General features: G+C 45.9%; 1 protein-coding gene across 1 annotated transcript in view; it reads left to right on the top strand.

The window, feature by feature from the left end:
* The first annotated feature begins 5,313 nt into the window (after positions 1-5,313).
* The window catches only part of Hr3 (nuclear hormone receptor 3 ROR-beta), a 142,496-nt gene continuing 130,309 nt past the window's right edge, over positions 5,314-17,500 (top strand). The window contains exon 1 of the mRNA XM_080286192.1: positions 5,314-5,392. Coding sequence (XP_080142318.1) covers positions 5,347-5,392 — 46 coding nt within the window. The 5' untranslated portion in view covers positions 5,314-5,346. The remainder of the gene's footprint in view (positions 5,393-17,500) is intronic.

Raw genomic sequence — 17,500 nt, 5'->3', positions numbered from 1 at the left:
ATACGACCCAAATACATTCACACACGACAGACGTATGTATATGTGTGTCCCCCCCCACACAAACAACATGGAAGTACTCTCTCTCTCTCTCTCTCTCTCTCTCTCTCTCTCTCTCTCTCTCTCTCTCTCTCTCTCTCTCTCTCAACAAGGTTTCGTAAAGATTAATTTTGTACCCCTTCTTTTACGGAGAAGGGGGAAGGGGAGACGGGGAAAGAGGGATGCAAGATTGGAAAGTAGAAGAAGAAGAGGAGGACGAGGATGAGGATAGAAGCAAGTAGAGAAACACCAATTGTAGTACCGAGAGGGGTGAAAAAGAAAAAGAAAAAAAAATAAGGAGAGAGTGAGAGGTGTGTACCTGTCGATATTAAGACTTGTATAAAGGATGTGTTGACTGTACTTCTTAAAGAGGAAGAAGAAGGAGAAGAGAAAGAGGAGGAAGAGGAGAGTGGGAGAAGGAGGAGGAAGAGGAGGAGGACAGTAGTGAGTGAAGAGGAAGAAGAATAGTAGAAATAGTAGTAGCGTTCAGTGAAGAAAGAAGAACACTAATTAGTATGCGATGAAGAGTGGAGGAGAGGTGTGACAGTCGAAAGTTATAAAAAAAAAAAGTAGTTCTTGAGAGACAGACAGACAAAGAGGTGTCTATCAAAGAGTTGTGTAAAAGATGTGTTGACTGTGGTTCTTAAGGTCCAGCCAGGCCACTTGTCGGGTCTCAGGACACCAGGGGAGCTTACTTGGGAGGGGAGGGGAGGGGAGGGGAAGATAGGGGAGTTGGGGAGGATAATGGAAGAAAGCAGAGAAAGGGAGGGAAGGGAAGGGAAGAGAGGCGATGAGGAGGATAATGGGAGAGCAAAGAAGAGAAGGGGAGGGGAAGAGAAAAGTGATGTGGGAGATGGGAGGATGGTGGGAGAGGGAAGAGAAAGGGAAGTGAGGGAAGGGGAGAGATGGTGGGGAAGATGTGAAGGAAGAGGGGAAAAGAGAAGGGGAAAGGAGAGGGAGATGGGAAGGGGATGGGAAGGCTGAAGGTACGTGGATGGTATATGAAGATGGGGGAGAGGGGAGGAGAGAGAAAGAGAAAATATAGAAAAGGGAGATGCGGAGAGGGCTGGGGAGGGAAGGGAAGACTGAAAGGGGGGAAGAGAGTGAGGGAAAGGGTTAGAAGAGGGTCTGGATGTGATAGGAGGTATGGGGAGTGGAGTGGGTGTGTGAGGGGGGGGGAAGAGTGAAGATGAAAATGAAAGGGAGAGGAAAGAAATAACATTGATAGGAAAAAGGAGCACTAGAATTTAAGGGAAGGAAGGAGGATCAGAGAGGAGTCATGTATGGATGAGGGCAGGAGATTTGGGTCGAAAGAGGGGAAGGAGGGGAGAGGAAAGGAAAAGGAGGGGAGAGGAAAGGAAAAGGAGGGGAGAGGATGTGACATTAAAAAGAAAATTATTGTTAGAATTAAAAAAAAAGAAAAGGTGTATTATAAGGATGAGGGGAGGAGATTCGGAGCGAAAGAGGGGAAGAAGGGGACCTGAGAGTGAAGAGGAGAAAGAAGGAGGGTTATCAGTGGAGAGGGGAGAGAAGGAAGAGAGAGAAAGATGAGTGGGTGGGAGGGTGGAGTGAAGAGGTATGGACACAAGTGGAAGCAAAGGGAAGGGAGGGGAGGGGAGGGGATGAAGGAGAGGGCTTGGGTGGAGTGGGGGAAATAGACAAGGAGGGGAGTTGGGGGGAGAAAAAGTAGAGGGTGGGGGAAGGAGATGGGGGAAGCTTAGCAAGAAATACCACTCGATCACCCCTAAGGATTCACCACGGAAGGTTCAAAGTCTCGATACATTTTCCCATCATTCTGACCTCTATTGCACATGTCCAGCAGCCACAGACTAGAACGACATATGCATCTCGACATTCTTTGGTTTCTTAGCCCTTTTTCGATCCAAATAGCGTTTCTAGGAGGCCCAGAGCGAGAAAGGCAGAGTCCCAGTAGAAGTGCGTTGCTTCATACGGCTTCGTTGGCGGTGTTCGAAGCTTGGGGAAGACGAGAGCGGCTTACGTAAAGACCGAAAGGGCTGGAATCTGTAGGGCATCTGTAGTTCTGGCGGGGGTGTGGTGCTGTGTGGTGGTAGTGTGTTTAATTGTGATGGATTGTGGTAGTTAACTGCGGTACCCGAACCCGATGCGGTACAGTTTAAAGCTTCGTAGTTACAAAGAGGTGTGGTTGGTTGTGTGGTCATTGTGGTACAGTTGAAGCTTCGAATTTTACAAAGATAATTGTGGTGCTCAAACCGTAAATGATACAGTTTACAGTCTAGAAATTACAAAGAAATGTCATTGATTGTGTAGTAAATGTCATTCATTGTGGGTTCGTATTTGAAGTGATATAAGTTACAACGTCGAACTTGCAAGGAAATATGATTGATTGTGGTGAATTGTGGTTTACTGTGGTGGATTGTGGTGGACTGTGGCCGAACCTGAAGTGGTACAATTTACAGCTTCCAAGTTGCAAAGAGCTGGCCGTGTTTCTTAAGAGGAAGTTTCGCGTGTGTGGCGCTAAGACCAAGTTGTTGAGCGAGTCCCAGAGGCGCAAAGGAAGTTTCGAAACAAAGTCTGGCCGTGTTTTAATTAAGTTTCATTGTGTTTTTGGCCTGTCGCGCACCCTGCTTCCACCTGGTTTCACTCTCTCACGTTTCTTTATTTCCAGTGTTTCAGCAGTTTTCTTTTCTTTACGACTTTATTCCCTACCCCCAAGTCTTGTTTCATTCACTTAGTTTTTCCGACACCCTGTTTCTACCATGTTTCACTCATTTTTTCCTCTCCTTTTCTGCTCTTAGTTTCTCCTTTTCTCATTAGTTTCATTTTCTTTTCCACCTCGCGTCAGAATCCTTGATGCGTTTTAAGTTTCGTCCTTTTGTTGTTGTTTTTTTTTACCTGTCTGTCACGCTACTTGTTTCACTCCTGTCATGTTTTTTTCTCTTCCTCTGTTTCACTTTTAGTCACCAATCGTCCTCCGTTTCACTGGTCACGTTTCTCTCTCTCTCTCTCACCTCATGTCACCACCGTCACGTTTCTCTCTCTCCCCTTTCCCACTTTGTGTCACATCAGTCTTCAATTTCCTTTTATTTTCCACTCTGTTTCACTCATGGTCACCCGTTTTTACTTCCCTTACCCATTCTCAGCTCATTCTAACCTATACTCTTTCTTAGCTCATTCTACTCCATCTCTATCCATTCTTAGCTCATTCTAACCTATCTGTACCCATTCTCAGCTCATTCAAACCCATCTCTACCCGTTCTCAGCTCATTCTAACCCATTTTACCCATTCTCAGCTCATTCTATCCAGTCTTGCCCCATTTCCAGCTGACTCACTTATTCCAACCTATTCTCATCCTGTCTTAAACCATAATTATCATTCTTTTTAAGCTTACTTTCATTCATTCTTATATCCTTTGTGAATTCTAATATATTTTTGGATTCGTTATCAGTAGTTAAATCCATTCTTGCTTATTTCTGCCCGTTCTTAGTCCTCTCTCTCTCTCTCTCTCTCTCTCTCTTTCTCTCTCTCTCTCTCTCTCTCTCTCTCTCTCTCTCTCTCATTTCCATAGAGTGGATGACAGGTGTAACGTGGGTACAGACAGGTGTAAATTAGTGAGACGTGTTAATTGATAGACAGGTGTGAAATGATGCAGACACGTGTTAATTGGTGACAGGTGTAAATTGATAGACAGGTGTAAATTGATAGGCAGGTGTAAATTGAAAACAGATAGACAGGTGTACATTAGTAGGTGTGAATTAATAGACATGTGAATTCAAGACAGGTGTAAATTAATAGGCAGGTAAATTGATATAGACAGGTGTAATTAAGTGGAGAGAGGTGTAGGCAGATGACAGACAAATTTAATCGGATCTCAGAAGGTGACGGGCAGGTGTAAACAGGTGGAACGAACCTAATTAGTGTGAACAGGTGTGAACAAATGATGAACAGGAAAGCAGGTGGAACAGGTGGCAAACGGATGTCATAAAATGTAAACAGATGATAAACAGGATTGTAAATATGTGTAAACAGGGAAAAAACAGATGTAACCAGGTGTGAACAGGTGACAGACACGTAATTAAGTGTAAACAGGCGACAAACCGACATAAATCAGGTGTAAACAGGTGACAAACAGACGTAAATCAGGTGTAAACAGGTGACAAACCGACATAAATCAGGTGTAAACTGGTGACAAACAGACGTAAATCAGGTGTAAACAGGTGACAAACCGACATAAATCAGGTGTAAACAGGTGACAAACAGACGTAATCAGGTGTAAACAGGTGACAAACACGTAAATCAGGTGTAAACAGGTGACAAACAGACGTAAACAGGTGACAAGCAGACGTAATCAGGTGTAAACAGGCGATAAACAGACGTAATCAGGTGTAAACAGGTGATAAACAAACGTAATCAGGTGTAAACAGGTGTAGAGTAGGTGGGGGTGGGTATAATTGCAGTGTTTACAAGCCAAGCCCGTCATTTACGTCTCCTTAGGTCATGCCCGTGAAGGAGGGTGAAGGAAGGAGGGATGGAAGGAAGGAGAAGATAGAGAAATAAAGAAGAGAAAAAAAGGAAGGAAGAAAGGAATACGGAGAGGAGGAACTAGGAAGAAAAAGATGAAGGAATTAAAGGAAAACAGAGTGGTAGAATAAAGGAGTGAAGGAAAGTAAATATAAAGGAATAAAGAGGTTATAAGGAAGAAGGAAGAAAGGAAACGTGAAACAAGGAAAGAAACTAGAACTAAGGAACAATAAAGAAATAGGGAAGGAAGGAAGGAGGAAGGGAAGGAAGGAAAGAAGAATGGGTGAATAAGGGAATGAGGGAAACAAAATGAAGGAAGCAGAAGGGCAAAGAAGTAGTGACAAAAGGTGAGGTGAAGGAGAAAAGGAAAAAAAAAGGAGTGAGTGAAGGAAAGAAGGAGCATAGAACGTGTAAAGGAGAGAGAGAAGTAAAAACGTATATAGGAAAGAAGGAAGACTGCAGAAATGAGGGAGAAACGAGAGAAAAAAAGAAAGAAAGTGAATTAGCTTAACAGTGAAGAGAGAAAGCTAAAAGCGAGATACAAGTGAGGTAACAGAATGAATCAGAAAAATAAATAGTAAAGAAAAATAAAGATAGTGATAAAAAGTAAAGTAAATGGGAGAGAAAAGAAGAAAGAGGAAAAATGAGAAAGAAAGTGAGAAAATCAGTGAGAAGAGATTAAGTAGGAGAGAAGAGATTTTGGTAAAGACGAAAAAAAGAAAAGTAAGAGTGAATAAATAAGAGAAAGAGAAAGAGAGAAGGAGGAGGAGGAGGAAGGAAGGAGGGGAGAGGGAGACCGAGGAGGGACAATGGCCTTATATAGTCAAGCCTACAGCAAGGTTTCTTCAGTGGCAGGTGAGTCAGTGGGTGAGTAGGTGAGTCAGGGGGTGAGTCAGTGGGTGAGTAGGTGAGTCAGGGGGTGAGTAGGTGAGTCAGGGGTGAGTAGGTGAGTCAGTGGGTGAGTAGGTGAGTAGGTGGGTGAGTAGGGGAGTCAGTGGGTGAGTAGGTGAGTCAGTGGGTGAGTAGGTGAGTCAGTGGGTGAGTAGGTGAATCAGTGGGTGAGTAGGGGAGTCAGTGGGTGAGTAGGTGAGTCAGTGGGTGAGTAGGTGAATCAGTGGGTGAGTAGGGGAGTCAATGGGTGAGTAGGTGAGTCAGTGGGTGAGTAGGTGAGTCAGTGGGTGAGTAGGGGAGTCAGTGGGTGAGTAGGGGAGTCAGTGGGTGAGTAGGTGAGTGAGTGAGGGAAGGTGGACGTGAGAAAAGGTGGGTTGTAGAATGTGTGTGAGTAGCGTTTAGTGGGTATGTACTGAAACCCCTGATGGAGAGAGAGAGAGAGAGAGAGAGAGAGAGGACTTGGCTTTCTCTCTCTCTCACACACACACACACACACACACACACACACACACACACACACACACACACAAAGCCTCCCACTTATGTCACGAAATCCCTCTTCTCTCTTCCCTCTCCTTCTTCGTCTCTCTCTCCCTCTCCTCCCCCTCCCCTCTCCTTCTCTTCCCCTCTCCCTCTCTCCTTCCCTCCCCCCTCTCCCACTCCTTCCCTCCCCCTTCCCCTCCTTTCTTATTTTTCCTCTTCCATTCTCATCTCATTCCATTTTTCTTTCTTTCTCCCCTTCTTCCCTCTCCCCATTTCCCCCTCCTTACCCCTGTCATTTCTCCTCTCTCTCTCTCTCTCTCTCTCTCTCTCTCTCTCTCTCTCTCACACACACACACACACACACACACACACACACACACACACACACACACACACACACACACACACACACACACACACACACACACACACACACACACACACACACACACACACACACACGTCATTCCATTCTCTAAGTCTTCCCCCACCTCCTTTCATCCCCCTCTCCCTCCCTCCAGCTCCTCCTTCCAATTCCATTCCTCCTCCTCCTCTTCTTCTTCTTTTTTTTCTTCTTCTTTTTCTTCTTCTTCTTCTTTTTCTTCTTCTTCTTCTTCTTCTCCTCCTCCTTCTCCTCCTCCCCCTCCCCTCCCCCCACACAGAAGGCGTGGGAACAGGGCGTGGGAACATCTTGTTTTGATGTAACCCCCACTCTTTCCTCTTTCCTCCCCCTCCCTCTCTTTCCTCCCCCTCCCTCTGTTCCCCCCCTCTCTTTCCTCCCCCTCCCTCTCTTTCCTCCCCCTCCCTCTCTTTCCTCCCCTCCCTCTCTTTCCTCCCCTCCCTCTCTTTCCTCCCCTCCCTCTCTTTCCTCCCCCTCCCTCTGTTCCCCCCTCTCTTTCCTCCCCCTCTTTCCTCCCCCTCCCCCTCTTTCCTCCCCCTCCCTCTCTTTCCTCCCCTCTTTCTCCTCTTTTTCACCCCTCACTCTCTCTTTTTTTCTCTCCATCTAACTTCTTCACCTCCTTTCCCTCCTATCTTCTCTCTTCTTCATCTTCTCTTTACCTCCCACACCTCTCTTTCCTCCTCTTCCTTCCTCTTCATTCCTTCCTAACACTATTTGCTCTTCCCTCTTCTTCTTTCCTATTTTCCCCTCACCTCTTCTCCTCTTCCTGTCTTTCTTTCCTTTCCCTCTTTTTCCTTACCCTCCCCTCTTCTCCCCTTCTAATCTCCCCTACTCCCTTCCTATATTTTGAAACCCATTCTTATTTTGTCTCCCTTCTCCTCTCCCCTCCCGTTCCTCTCCACCCCCTCCCCTTGCCTTTCCTCTCCCCTCCCCTCCCCATGCCTTCTTTCCTCCCTCTCTCCTTCATATGACTTCCCCTCTCCCCCCCTTCCCTCCCCTCCCCTCCCTTGAGAGTGAGGGGAGTATTGGGTGAGGGGTGACAGGTGAGGATGAGAGGAGAAGGGAGGAGTGTGGGGGAGGGGTGGGTAGGGGAGGGAGGAACGTGGTAATGAATGGCACACACACACACACACACACACACACACACACACACACACACACACACACACTTTAGCTGGGAAATTCACCACGTCGGCCATATTACTTGCACATTGTTGAGAGAGAGAGAGAGAGAGAGAGAGAAGGATGGGATGTGGGAGTGGGATGAGAGGGTTTGCAGAGGGATCAGAAGTAGGAGAGGGAGGAAGAAAGTGTGTGTGTGTGTGTGTGTGTGTGTGTGTGTGTGTGTGTGTGTGTGTGTGTGTGTGTGTGTGTGTGTGTGTGAGAGCATACTGGTATAAATAGTGACATCCATACACATTGGTACACCTGCTTGACTTTCCTCGTACACACACACACACACACACACACACACACACACACACACACACACACACACACACACACACACACACACACACACACACACACACGTCAAAACATATACATGACCGTCCATCCATACCCACGTCCCATACACACACACACGCTCACAACCTTCCTCTAATTTACCTCATCCTGTCCTTTCCTCACACACACACACACACACACACACACACACACACACACACACACACACACACACACACACACACACACACACACACACACACACACACACAATGCCAGACTTCCTCCCCAGATGCTGTTCCTTTCACATTTACCCTTGCAAGAGTGGCCTAAATTATCGGGTAGGCTTGGGGAGGGGGGAGGGGGAGTAGTCTGGCCTATTATGGAGTTACTAGGCCTACTTGGGGTGGAGTAGGAGGGGGCCGTATACACAAAACATCTTAAACTTAACCTCTAGGGGTGAATGAAGTCAATACTCTATGCCTTAAGTGTGAAAAGGATGTCTAAATGAGTGACATCATCTGGAGAAAGAGTGAAGTAAAATGACTGCCGGATATAAGGGGATTAATGGAGGTCTGTTGTACTGAAAGGGCTAATGGAGTCTAATTCTGAACCCCTATATAAGAAAAAAATAGCACCAAAAAAAAAAAAAAAAAGAAAATATATGTATATACATCCTTAGCAGTATAAGAAAAAATAAAATAAAATAAAAATATCTCCCCACCAGCATACAGAGATGAGAAATATCCTAAGCCCCAAAAAGAAGAAAAAATAAAGAAAATAAAGAAATTAAAGATATCTCCCATGCCTCATAAAAATCATCTACAGGTAGGAAAGAATCACCTGTAATTACGTCATCCAGGTGAAGGAATTAAGTCGTGTATAAAATAACTGTTTCTATAATTCATTCAGGTGCCAAATCCTTCCCAGCTAAACTAGAGTGAATAATAAACGTGAAAAATACAGGCCAGACCAAAGATTATTCATTATTTTATCCTGAGACTCGACTGTGGTAATAATTGTCGAAGTAGGTAAATAATAACACTAAATATATGAAAAAAAGAGAATTATTTATTATATTATTTAACAGGCATAGAGACTTTTAAAAATTGTCTTAAATATTACTCTGAAGTGACGACACAGGATTCATGATAATATTTAAAATGTATGGAGAGGTGTTTGTGATAAAGTTTGTCCTAAGAATCTTTATGAATACTTAACCTTGAGGGGGATGGGTGGAGGATGAGGTTTGAGGGTCACCTGGTTGGCTCAGTGCTGTTGCTCGAGGGGGAGAGGAGGAGAGAAAGGAAAGACAGGAGGAAGGGGGAGGAATGAAAGGGAGGAGGAAGGGAAAAAAAGAGGGAGGGGAGAGAGAGAGAGAGAGAGAGAGAGAGAGAGAGAGAGAGAGAGAGGTGGAGGGGAGAGAAGGGAGGAGGTGGAGAGAAAAGGGGAAGGGGAGGAATGAGAGGAAGAGATGGGAGGAATGAGAGAAGGGGAGAAAGGATAGAGGAAAAGAAACGGTATTTGAGGCTTTTGTTTTATTACTGAAATCTTTATTATTATTATTATTACTATTATTATTATTATTATTATTATTATTATTGAGTTAGAAATGCTAGGATGTGATACAATACTTGGTTCAGAGTTATACGTATGATAAAAAAAAAATGCAAAGTTATAATTCAGTTTCAGCTCTTCTCTCTCTCTCTCTCTCTCTCTATCTATCTATCTATCTATCTATCTATCTCTATCTATCTATCCACGAGCTAAACAAAACGCTAATGACAGGCTTGTGTAGAATGTCGCGGTGACCCAAGGATGAAGTGATTGGGGGGAAATTGGACATAAAAAGCAAGGACACACATATCAACTCTTTATCCTGTGGTGGGGGGTATATGCTCCACTGAATGCCCCCCCCCACCCCCGCCGCCTTCACTGCTAGGATGAAGAGTGGGATTTTTTTTTTTTTTTTTTTCATTCTTGTCTGTCTGTATGTCTCCGGGGGTTACTGAAAAATTATTGGGGGGATTGTCATGAAACTGGTGACTGTGTGTGTGTGTGTGGTGACAGGTGACAGTGATGGTGACAGGTGGTGAGTGAGAGAGGGTAGGTGAGACAGGCAGAGGACGGATTTAACCCCCCCTCCCCCCCTCACCACTCCCCCTAACACCTCTCCCTTAGCGACTTAGTCTGCCTGTAACACCAAAAAAATCTGTTGCTCGTTATTTTATGCTGATGTCGACATAAGCTTACTAGAAAACCACCCTAAGCTTAAGCCCCCTCCTGTCTCCCCCTCTCACTCCCCCTCCCTTCTCTCCCGCACACATACATACTAACCCCCCCTCTCTCTCTCCCCTACAGGTACGTGTTTGTGTGCGTTTCGGGTACAGTACCTGAGCTGGTGATATTATTTCCACTACGGTAGGTGAGTTGGTGCCTTGCCCTACCCCCCATCTCCCACCCCCCACCCCCACCCCACACCTCTAACCCCCCACACCCCACCCCCACCATCCCCATTCCTCCTTTTCTACCTTCCCAGCTTCCATCCTCTGATTCTCCCTCCCCCTTTCCCCCCTCCTTCCTTCCTTCTCCCCACCCACCCCATCTTCCTCTTACCCTTCTCCCCCTTTAATCTTTCCTCCCCTCACTCCACCATTTCTTCTTTCCATTCTCCCTTCTCTCTGCCCTTTCTCCCCATCTGTCCTCCCCTCTTCTCACTCACCAACCACCTCCCCGCCTCTTTTTCATCTCTCCCCAACCGTGCCTCACCATTCTCTCTTCTCCCATCTCAATCACCCCTTCTATCCCTTCTTTATTCTTTCTTTATTTCCTTCTCCCCACTGACCCTTCTTCTCCCCCTCCCCCACTTCCTGTCTTCCTTTTCTTTCTCCCTCTCCTATCTCCTCTCCTTCACCTGTACCTCTCATCCTTCTTCTCCCCCTCCTTCACTACTCCCCCTCCCCTCCATTACCTTCCTCGTCTCCCCTTCCCTTTTCCTTCAACGTCGGGTTCACTGAGTACCATTTCCACGCATCTCCCCTAAATCCTCTTCCTCCCCCAACACCTCCCCTCTCCCCTTTCCCTCCCCAGAATCCTACCTTCAACTCACCTTTTCTTTTCTTTCCCTAAATCTTCCTCACCTCCTTTCCTTCCTTTAAATCTTGCCAGTCTGCCTTTCCTGCCTTCTTTTCTTCCTTTTCGTTCCCTTAATTCTTCCTTCCTCCTCTTCCTTCCCTACATCTTTCCTCCCTCCCTTTCTTCCCCCAAATCTTCCTTCCTCCCTTACCCACCACCTCACTGGCCCCTCACCCTCCCTTTTTCTTCATATCTCCCTCACATAATCTCCCTTTTTCTTCCCTCTCGCTACTTTCTCCCTTCTTCCTGGTTCTCACCTTCCTCCCCGCCCCCTCTACATCTCCCCCTTCCCCTCCTCCCCTCCCCTTTCCTTCTTTTCCTCCTACCTTCTTCTTCTCCTCCTCCTCACCCTCACCCCTTCTTCTCCCTCCCACTTTTTTCCTCCCCTTCTTCGCTTTTACCTCCCCTTTCCTATTCACTTCTCCCTTCCTTTCTTTGTCTCTCCCCGCCTTTCCCTCCTCTTCTCCCTTCTCCCCTTGTTTTCTTTCTCCACTGCTGTCATTCTCTCCCCTCCTTCCCCTCCTCTTCTTTCTCCCCATCCCTTCCTCTTCCTTCCCTCCCCCTCTTTTTCTTTCTTTCACCCCCTCCCTCTACTCCCTTTCCCATCCTTTCTGTCTCCCCTCCCCACCTTCCCCTCTTCTCCTCCCCCCACCATTCTTTTCCTTCCCATCTCCCCTGCCAAATCTATCTTCCCCTGTCATTTCATCTGACAAGGTAAGCCATTATTTTTATTATTATTATTATTATTATTATTATTATTATTATTATTGATGCTGTTCTTGTTCCTGTCGGTGGTAGTAGTGGTGATGGTTATGATGATGGTGATGATGATGATGATGATGATTAAGATGTTTGTTTTTATTTTCGATCAAACTCCTTCCTTTTCTCCTGTGTTGATTATTCTTCATTATCACCTGTTTTATTCACTCCTTTCATCGGATCTGTGAATTATAAGTGTTTTGCTCTGTAGTGAATAGCAGTCGATTTGTGTGTGTGTGTGTGTGTGTGTGTGTGTGTGTGTGTGTGTGTGTGTGTGTGTGTGTGTGTGTGTGTGTGTTTACGAGTATGTAGTTAAACTAAGACGAGTTCAAGACGCTCAGGGAAATTGCCAACACACACACACACACACACACACACACACACACACACACACACACACACACACACACACACACACACACACACACACACACACACATCATAACAGCAGCACATACCACAGCATAGCAGCACACAACACAATATAGCACCACATGGCACAATTTAGCACCACATGGCACAATATAGCACCACATAGCCCAGTATAGCTCCATAGCACCACATGGCACAATTTAGCACCACATGGCACAATATAGCACCACATAGCCCAGTATAGCTCCACAGTATACCAGCACAGCACAATTTAGCAGCACAGCACAATTTAGCAGCACATAGCACAATAAAGCACCACATAGGACGGCACGGCAGCACAGAGCACAGCACAGTAGCACATCATAAAGCATCTACTGTCATTCCTCCTTCCCACCTGACGTACTCTCACGGTCTCACATAGGCAAATAACTCTACGGTCTTGGTCTGCCCTGTTTCAAAATTTCAGAGAGGGCACACCACCGCGGACACCAATAAAATTGACGACTTCTTTCTGTCTCCTGATCCGTTTCACCTCAAAATCTAATCAACTCTTCCTTGACCCTTTGCCCATCTGTTCGTAAGATATCATTAAAATCATGTAATAACTTTCTGAGATATCTTGTACACAGACACAGACGGACAAGACTGAATACGTAACCCTTGTTCATTTTCGTAGGCGGAGGCAATAGCAGCACGTAACACAGCGTAACAGCACATAACACCGCATATCAACACATAACACCACATAACACCATAGCAGCACATAAAACCATAACACAGCATTTACAGAAAGAACATCAGTATTACAGCATTTGACAGCCTTTCAGATCCCAGCGCGCGCGCGCACACACACACGCACACGCGCACACACACACACACACACACACACACACACACACACACACACACACACACACACACACACACACACACACACACACACACACACACACACAGTTCTCTCTCTCTCTCTCTCATCCCGGACCTCCTGTGTTAAACAATTCAGCTGCTTCGTACACTGGGAGGTACCGTAAAGAGAGGGAGGAGGGGAGGGGAGGGAGGAGGAGAGGGGAGGGGAGGGGAGGGGAGAAGGGATAAGAGGGGTAATAGAAGAGAAGGGGGAGGGAAGGGGAGGAAAGGGTAAGGAGGGGAGAGGAGAAGGGATAAGAGGGGTAATAGAAGAGAAGGGGGAAGGAAGGGGTGGAAAGGGTAAGGTGGGAAGGATGGAAAGGGTATGAGGAGAGAAGGAAAGGGAGGGAGGGAGGGAGGGAAAAGGAAGAGAAAGGAAAGGGGAGGTGGATAGGAAGGGGGATCAAAGAAAAGGAAGAGAAGAGAGAGGAAGAAGAGAGAGTAAGGAAGTGAAGAGAAGAAACGGAAGAAAAGGAAGTGAAAGAAGAGGAGGTGAATGAAGGAGTAAAAAAAAAAAAAAAAAGAGATGGAGATAGGAAGATAGGCAGAGGGACGAGAGTAGGGGAGGGTGAAGGGAGGGAAGGAAATGAATAGGGGAGGGAGCTGGGGGAGGGAAGTGTGGGGAGGAATAGGAAAATGAGGGAAGGGAGGAGAAGGAGGAGGAGGAAGAGCAAGAATAAGAGAGAGAGAGAGAGAGAGAGAGAGAGAGAGAGGTGGGGAAGAAGGTAACTGGGGGGGGGAGGGAGGAGCCCACAGGTAGAGAAGGAATTTAAAGGAAGGAGGGAAGGAGGTGCACAAGGGCGGAGGGAAGGAGGGAGGAGGGAAGGAGGGAGGAGGAGGGTGGCGAGGGTAGGAATTAAAGAGAAAGAGAGAGAGAGAGAGAGATGAGAAGACAGAAAAAATATTGTGAAGGAAGTAAGAAGGAAGGAGGAGAGAGGGAGAGAAAAAGAGAAAGGGAGTAGACACGGGTGGATGAAATAGGGGGAAAAAAATAACAGATGAGAGAGAGAGAGAGAGAGAGAGAGAGAGAGAGACCACGTGGGGAGGGAAGAAGTACCGTTATGTCTTGTAGTTGTAGGCTGTCCCTCCCTCCCTCCCTCCCTCCCTTCTTTCCTCCATCTTCCTTCATCCTTTCCTCTCCGCCCTTCCTTCAGAATCCCTCATTTTCTTCCTCATTCCTCCCTCCTTCATCTTTTCTCTTCCTGTATTTCTTCTCCCTCGTTTCTCCTCTTTTCATCCTCCTCTTCCTTTCCTCCCTTCTTCTTCTCCTCCTTCTCCAATCTCTTATCTTCGCCTTCTTTCCCTCTTTCTTCCTCTATAATTTATCTAAACTTCAGAAATTGGTAGAGTCTCTTACGTTAGACTAATTGGGAAAGTTACACCTCGTGGCATGGATAGGGCTAATCGGAAAATGGATAGGGGTTTGGAATAGGGAAGGAATCAGCATGTTCCTATTTATAGAGGTAAATAAGAGTAGGAAATAGTAACGCTGCCTATTTTACTCTTAACTTGGCCTAAAATTGCCGCCTCTCTGTCTTAATTGGTAAGTTGTAGCAATATTTGACTCTAGATTAGGATGCTAGTCACGAAGAGGTGCTATTGTAGAAAATATTGTACTTAATATTGGCAAATAAATAAATAAATAAATAGATAGATAGACAGATAAATAAATAAATAAAAGCTGTGATAAGTCATTTCAGAATAGATAATACATGAACTGATAATCTGGTGTACGAAAATGAACACTGATAAGAGAGTGAGGTGATAGTACTGTTATAGGTAAGAAAGATAAAAATACCTAGGTAACAGTGTATTATATTTATTTTCACTCCTTGACCCAAACCCCACTCCTCTCCACCAAGATTAACGCTGGAATATGATGCTAGTCACGAAGAGGTGCTACGGAAGGGATGTAGAGCCGTAGTATTGTCTTTTTCTGAGTTGATTCACCATTTTCTCTCCCCTTCCTCTTCCCTCCCTCTTCTCTCTCTTCTCCCCCTCCCCTTTTCCCTCCCTCCTCTCTCTCCTCTCCCCCTTCCCTCTTTCCTCCCTTCTCTCTCTCTTCTCCCCCTTCCCTCCTCCCTCTCCACTTCCTATCTCTCTCCCCGCCTCCCTATCTCATCCCCATCTTCACATCCTTTCGACCTTTTGCAGCTTATTTCCCATACCTCAGTGTCAAAATAAGAAAATTCCGCGGTTCAACATTCTTTCCATAGCACTTCTTCGTGACTAGCATCGTATTCTATTGTTAATCTATTGTCACAGCTCAACATTGATAGAGCAGAGGATGAGATGGAAGAATGGGTTGGAGAAGTATATGAGAGAGTGGTGTGAGGTGGAGAAAGGGCTGCCTGATGACGGAGGAAAGAGTGACATGGAGGCGATTTATTTGTGGCCACCCCCATCCGGAATTAAGGCGTCTGGGTATAGATAGATAGATACTTCAATCCCTTTTTTTTCGTTTGTTCTTTTTCTCAACATTTTTTACATTCTTTAAGTACTCTCTCTCTCTCTCTCTCTCTCCTTTTTCCTTCATCTGTTCCTCTTCTTCCCTCCTCTTTACCCTATCCTTCACCACACACACACACACACACACACACACACACACACACACACACACACACACACACACACACACACACACACACACACACACACACATTGATACTAGGATTACACACATGTACAGTTACAAATACATTACACGAAAATATTAGTGTACACTGTTACCCTATTACATTACAAGTGTACTCTGTTACATCGCCATTATAAGAGCACCATCGCATTACATTCCGTTACATGTTACATTCCTCCCTGCATTACATTTAATATTACAGATACTCCACTAAGCATAATATCAGAGGTTAATTATTACTAGTACATCATTACAGTACATGCAGCACTTGTTACATGATGGCATTACAGGTACACGAATACATTACAATATGATAAGTCGCCTGGTACATTACATAGCCCTCAGTTATTACATTACAGTGTACTTCTATAAGGGTACAGTATTATGAGAGCACATTTCATTACATTGTTACAAGTACACGATTACATAAAGTTAGCCTAATTACAGTTCATCCACTTTATTTTACAAAGCTCAGTGGCAGAAAAAGACAAAACTGCGGCTCCACATCCCTTCCGCAGCACTTCATCGTGACTAGCATCATATTCTAGTGCTAATCTCTTGTTATAACTCAGCATTCGAGATGGAGGGATGACATTTATAAGCCAAGGTAATATGAACAGAGTATAGTTGCGTTACATTACAAAATATTACATTACAGTAGTACATGTTTCCTATTTCATTACATTAGCACATTAACCGTACAGCATTACATTTGTCACCCCCACAGTACTCTAGTATTGCCATCTTAAATGCGAAGTTGTATTAATAGATTGACGCCAGACTATGATGCTAGTCACGAAGAAGTGTTGTGGAAAGGATGTAGAGCCGTAACATATTCTCTTCTTTGACTCTGTACGTGAAATAAGCTGCGGAAGGACGAATATCTGGGCCAAGTTAAAGTAATGAGAGTATAGTTGTTACAGACTTCATTACACCTGTACATTCTCACTAGGTAGGTACAGTACTGCATTACAAGTACGCTGTTACATGGCGTTACAGTACTTGTTACATCGTGGCTCCTCCTCAGCTGTTACAGATGTGACGTCACGGGTCCAGGTGACTCACGCACACACCAGGTAACGGGGAGGGGGAGGGGAGGGGGAGAGGAGAGGGAAGGAGGAGGGGAGGGGAAGATGTAAGGGTGGGGGTGAGATAGGGAGGTGGGGAGAGAGATAGGAAGTGGAGCGGGATGAGGGAAGAGGGGGAGTAGGGAGAGAGGAGGGAGGGAAGAGTAGGGAGAGTGGAGATGTAAAAATGAGAGAGAGAGAGAGAGAGAGAAAGAGAGAGAGAGAGAGAAAGATATACGGAAGGAGGAATATGTAAGAGAGAGAATATAAATTAGGTATAGAAAAGAAGATAGCAGAAGAAGGCCGTTTGATCTTACTGGGAGGGGAAGGGATGGGGAGGAGAGGGGAAGGGATGGAAGGGGAGGAGAGGGGAAGGGATGGAAGGGGAGGAGAAGAAATGAGGGGAGGGATAAGGAGAGGTAGGGATATGGGGAGAGGTTAAAGGGTGAAGATGAGAGAGAGTGGGATAGGAGGGGCAGGGTAGGGGATTGGGGGGAGTTGGAGGAGGAAGAGGAGGAGGAGAAAAGGCTGAGGGGAACAGAAAAGGAGGAGGAGATAGGGGAAGTTTTGGGGAGAGAGGGAGGGAGATGGGGAGGGGGAGGCGGGACGGGAGGAAGGTAGGGGAGAAGGAGGGAGAAGGGAAGAAGACGAGGTGGGGTTGAGAGGGTAATAGAGGGAGGGAGGGGAAGATAAGAGAAAGGGAGGGAGGGGAGGGAGATAGGGGAGAAGAAAGAGGAAGGAAGAGAGTGGAGGCAGGGGAGGGAAGCACAGGGAAGGAGAAGAGGAAAAGAATGGTGCAGGAGGGAGAGGCTGAGGGTGAGGAGGTAACAGAGGGAGGGAGGGAGGAAAGGAGTGAGGGAGGG

The sequence above is a fragment of the Coenobita brevimanus genome, chromosome 110, assembly GCF_032717465.1.
Source record: "Coenobita brevimanus isolate Jiangsu-jjx chromosome 110, ASM3271746v2, whole genome shotgun sequence".
Classification (NCBI taxonomy): domain Eukaryota; kingdom Metazoa; phylum Arthropoda; class Malacostraca; order Decapoda; family Coenobitidae; genus Coenobita; species Coenobita brevimanus.
The sequence above is the reverse complement of the archived record's forward strand: the minus strand, read 5'-3'. Positions and strand labels throughout refer to the sequence as shown.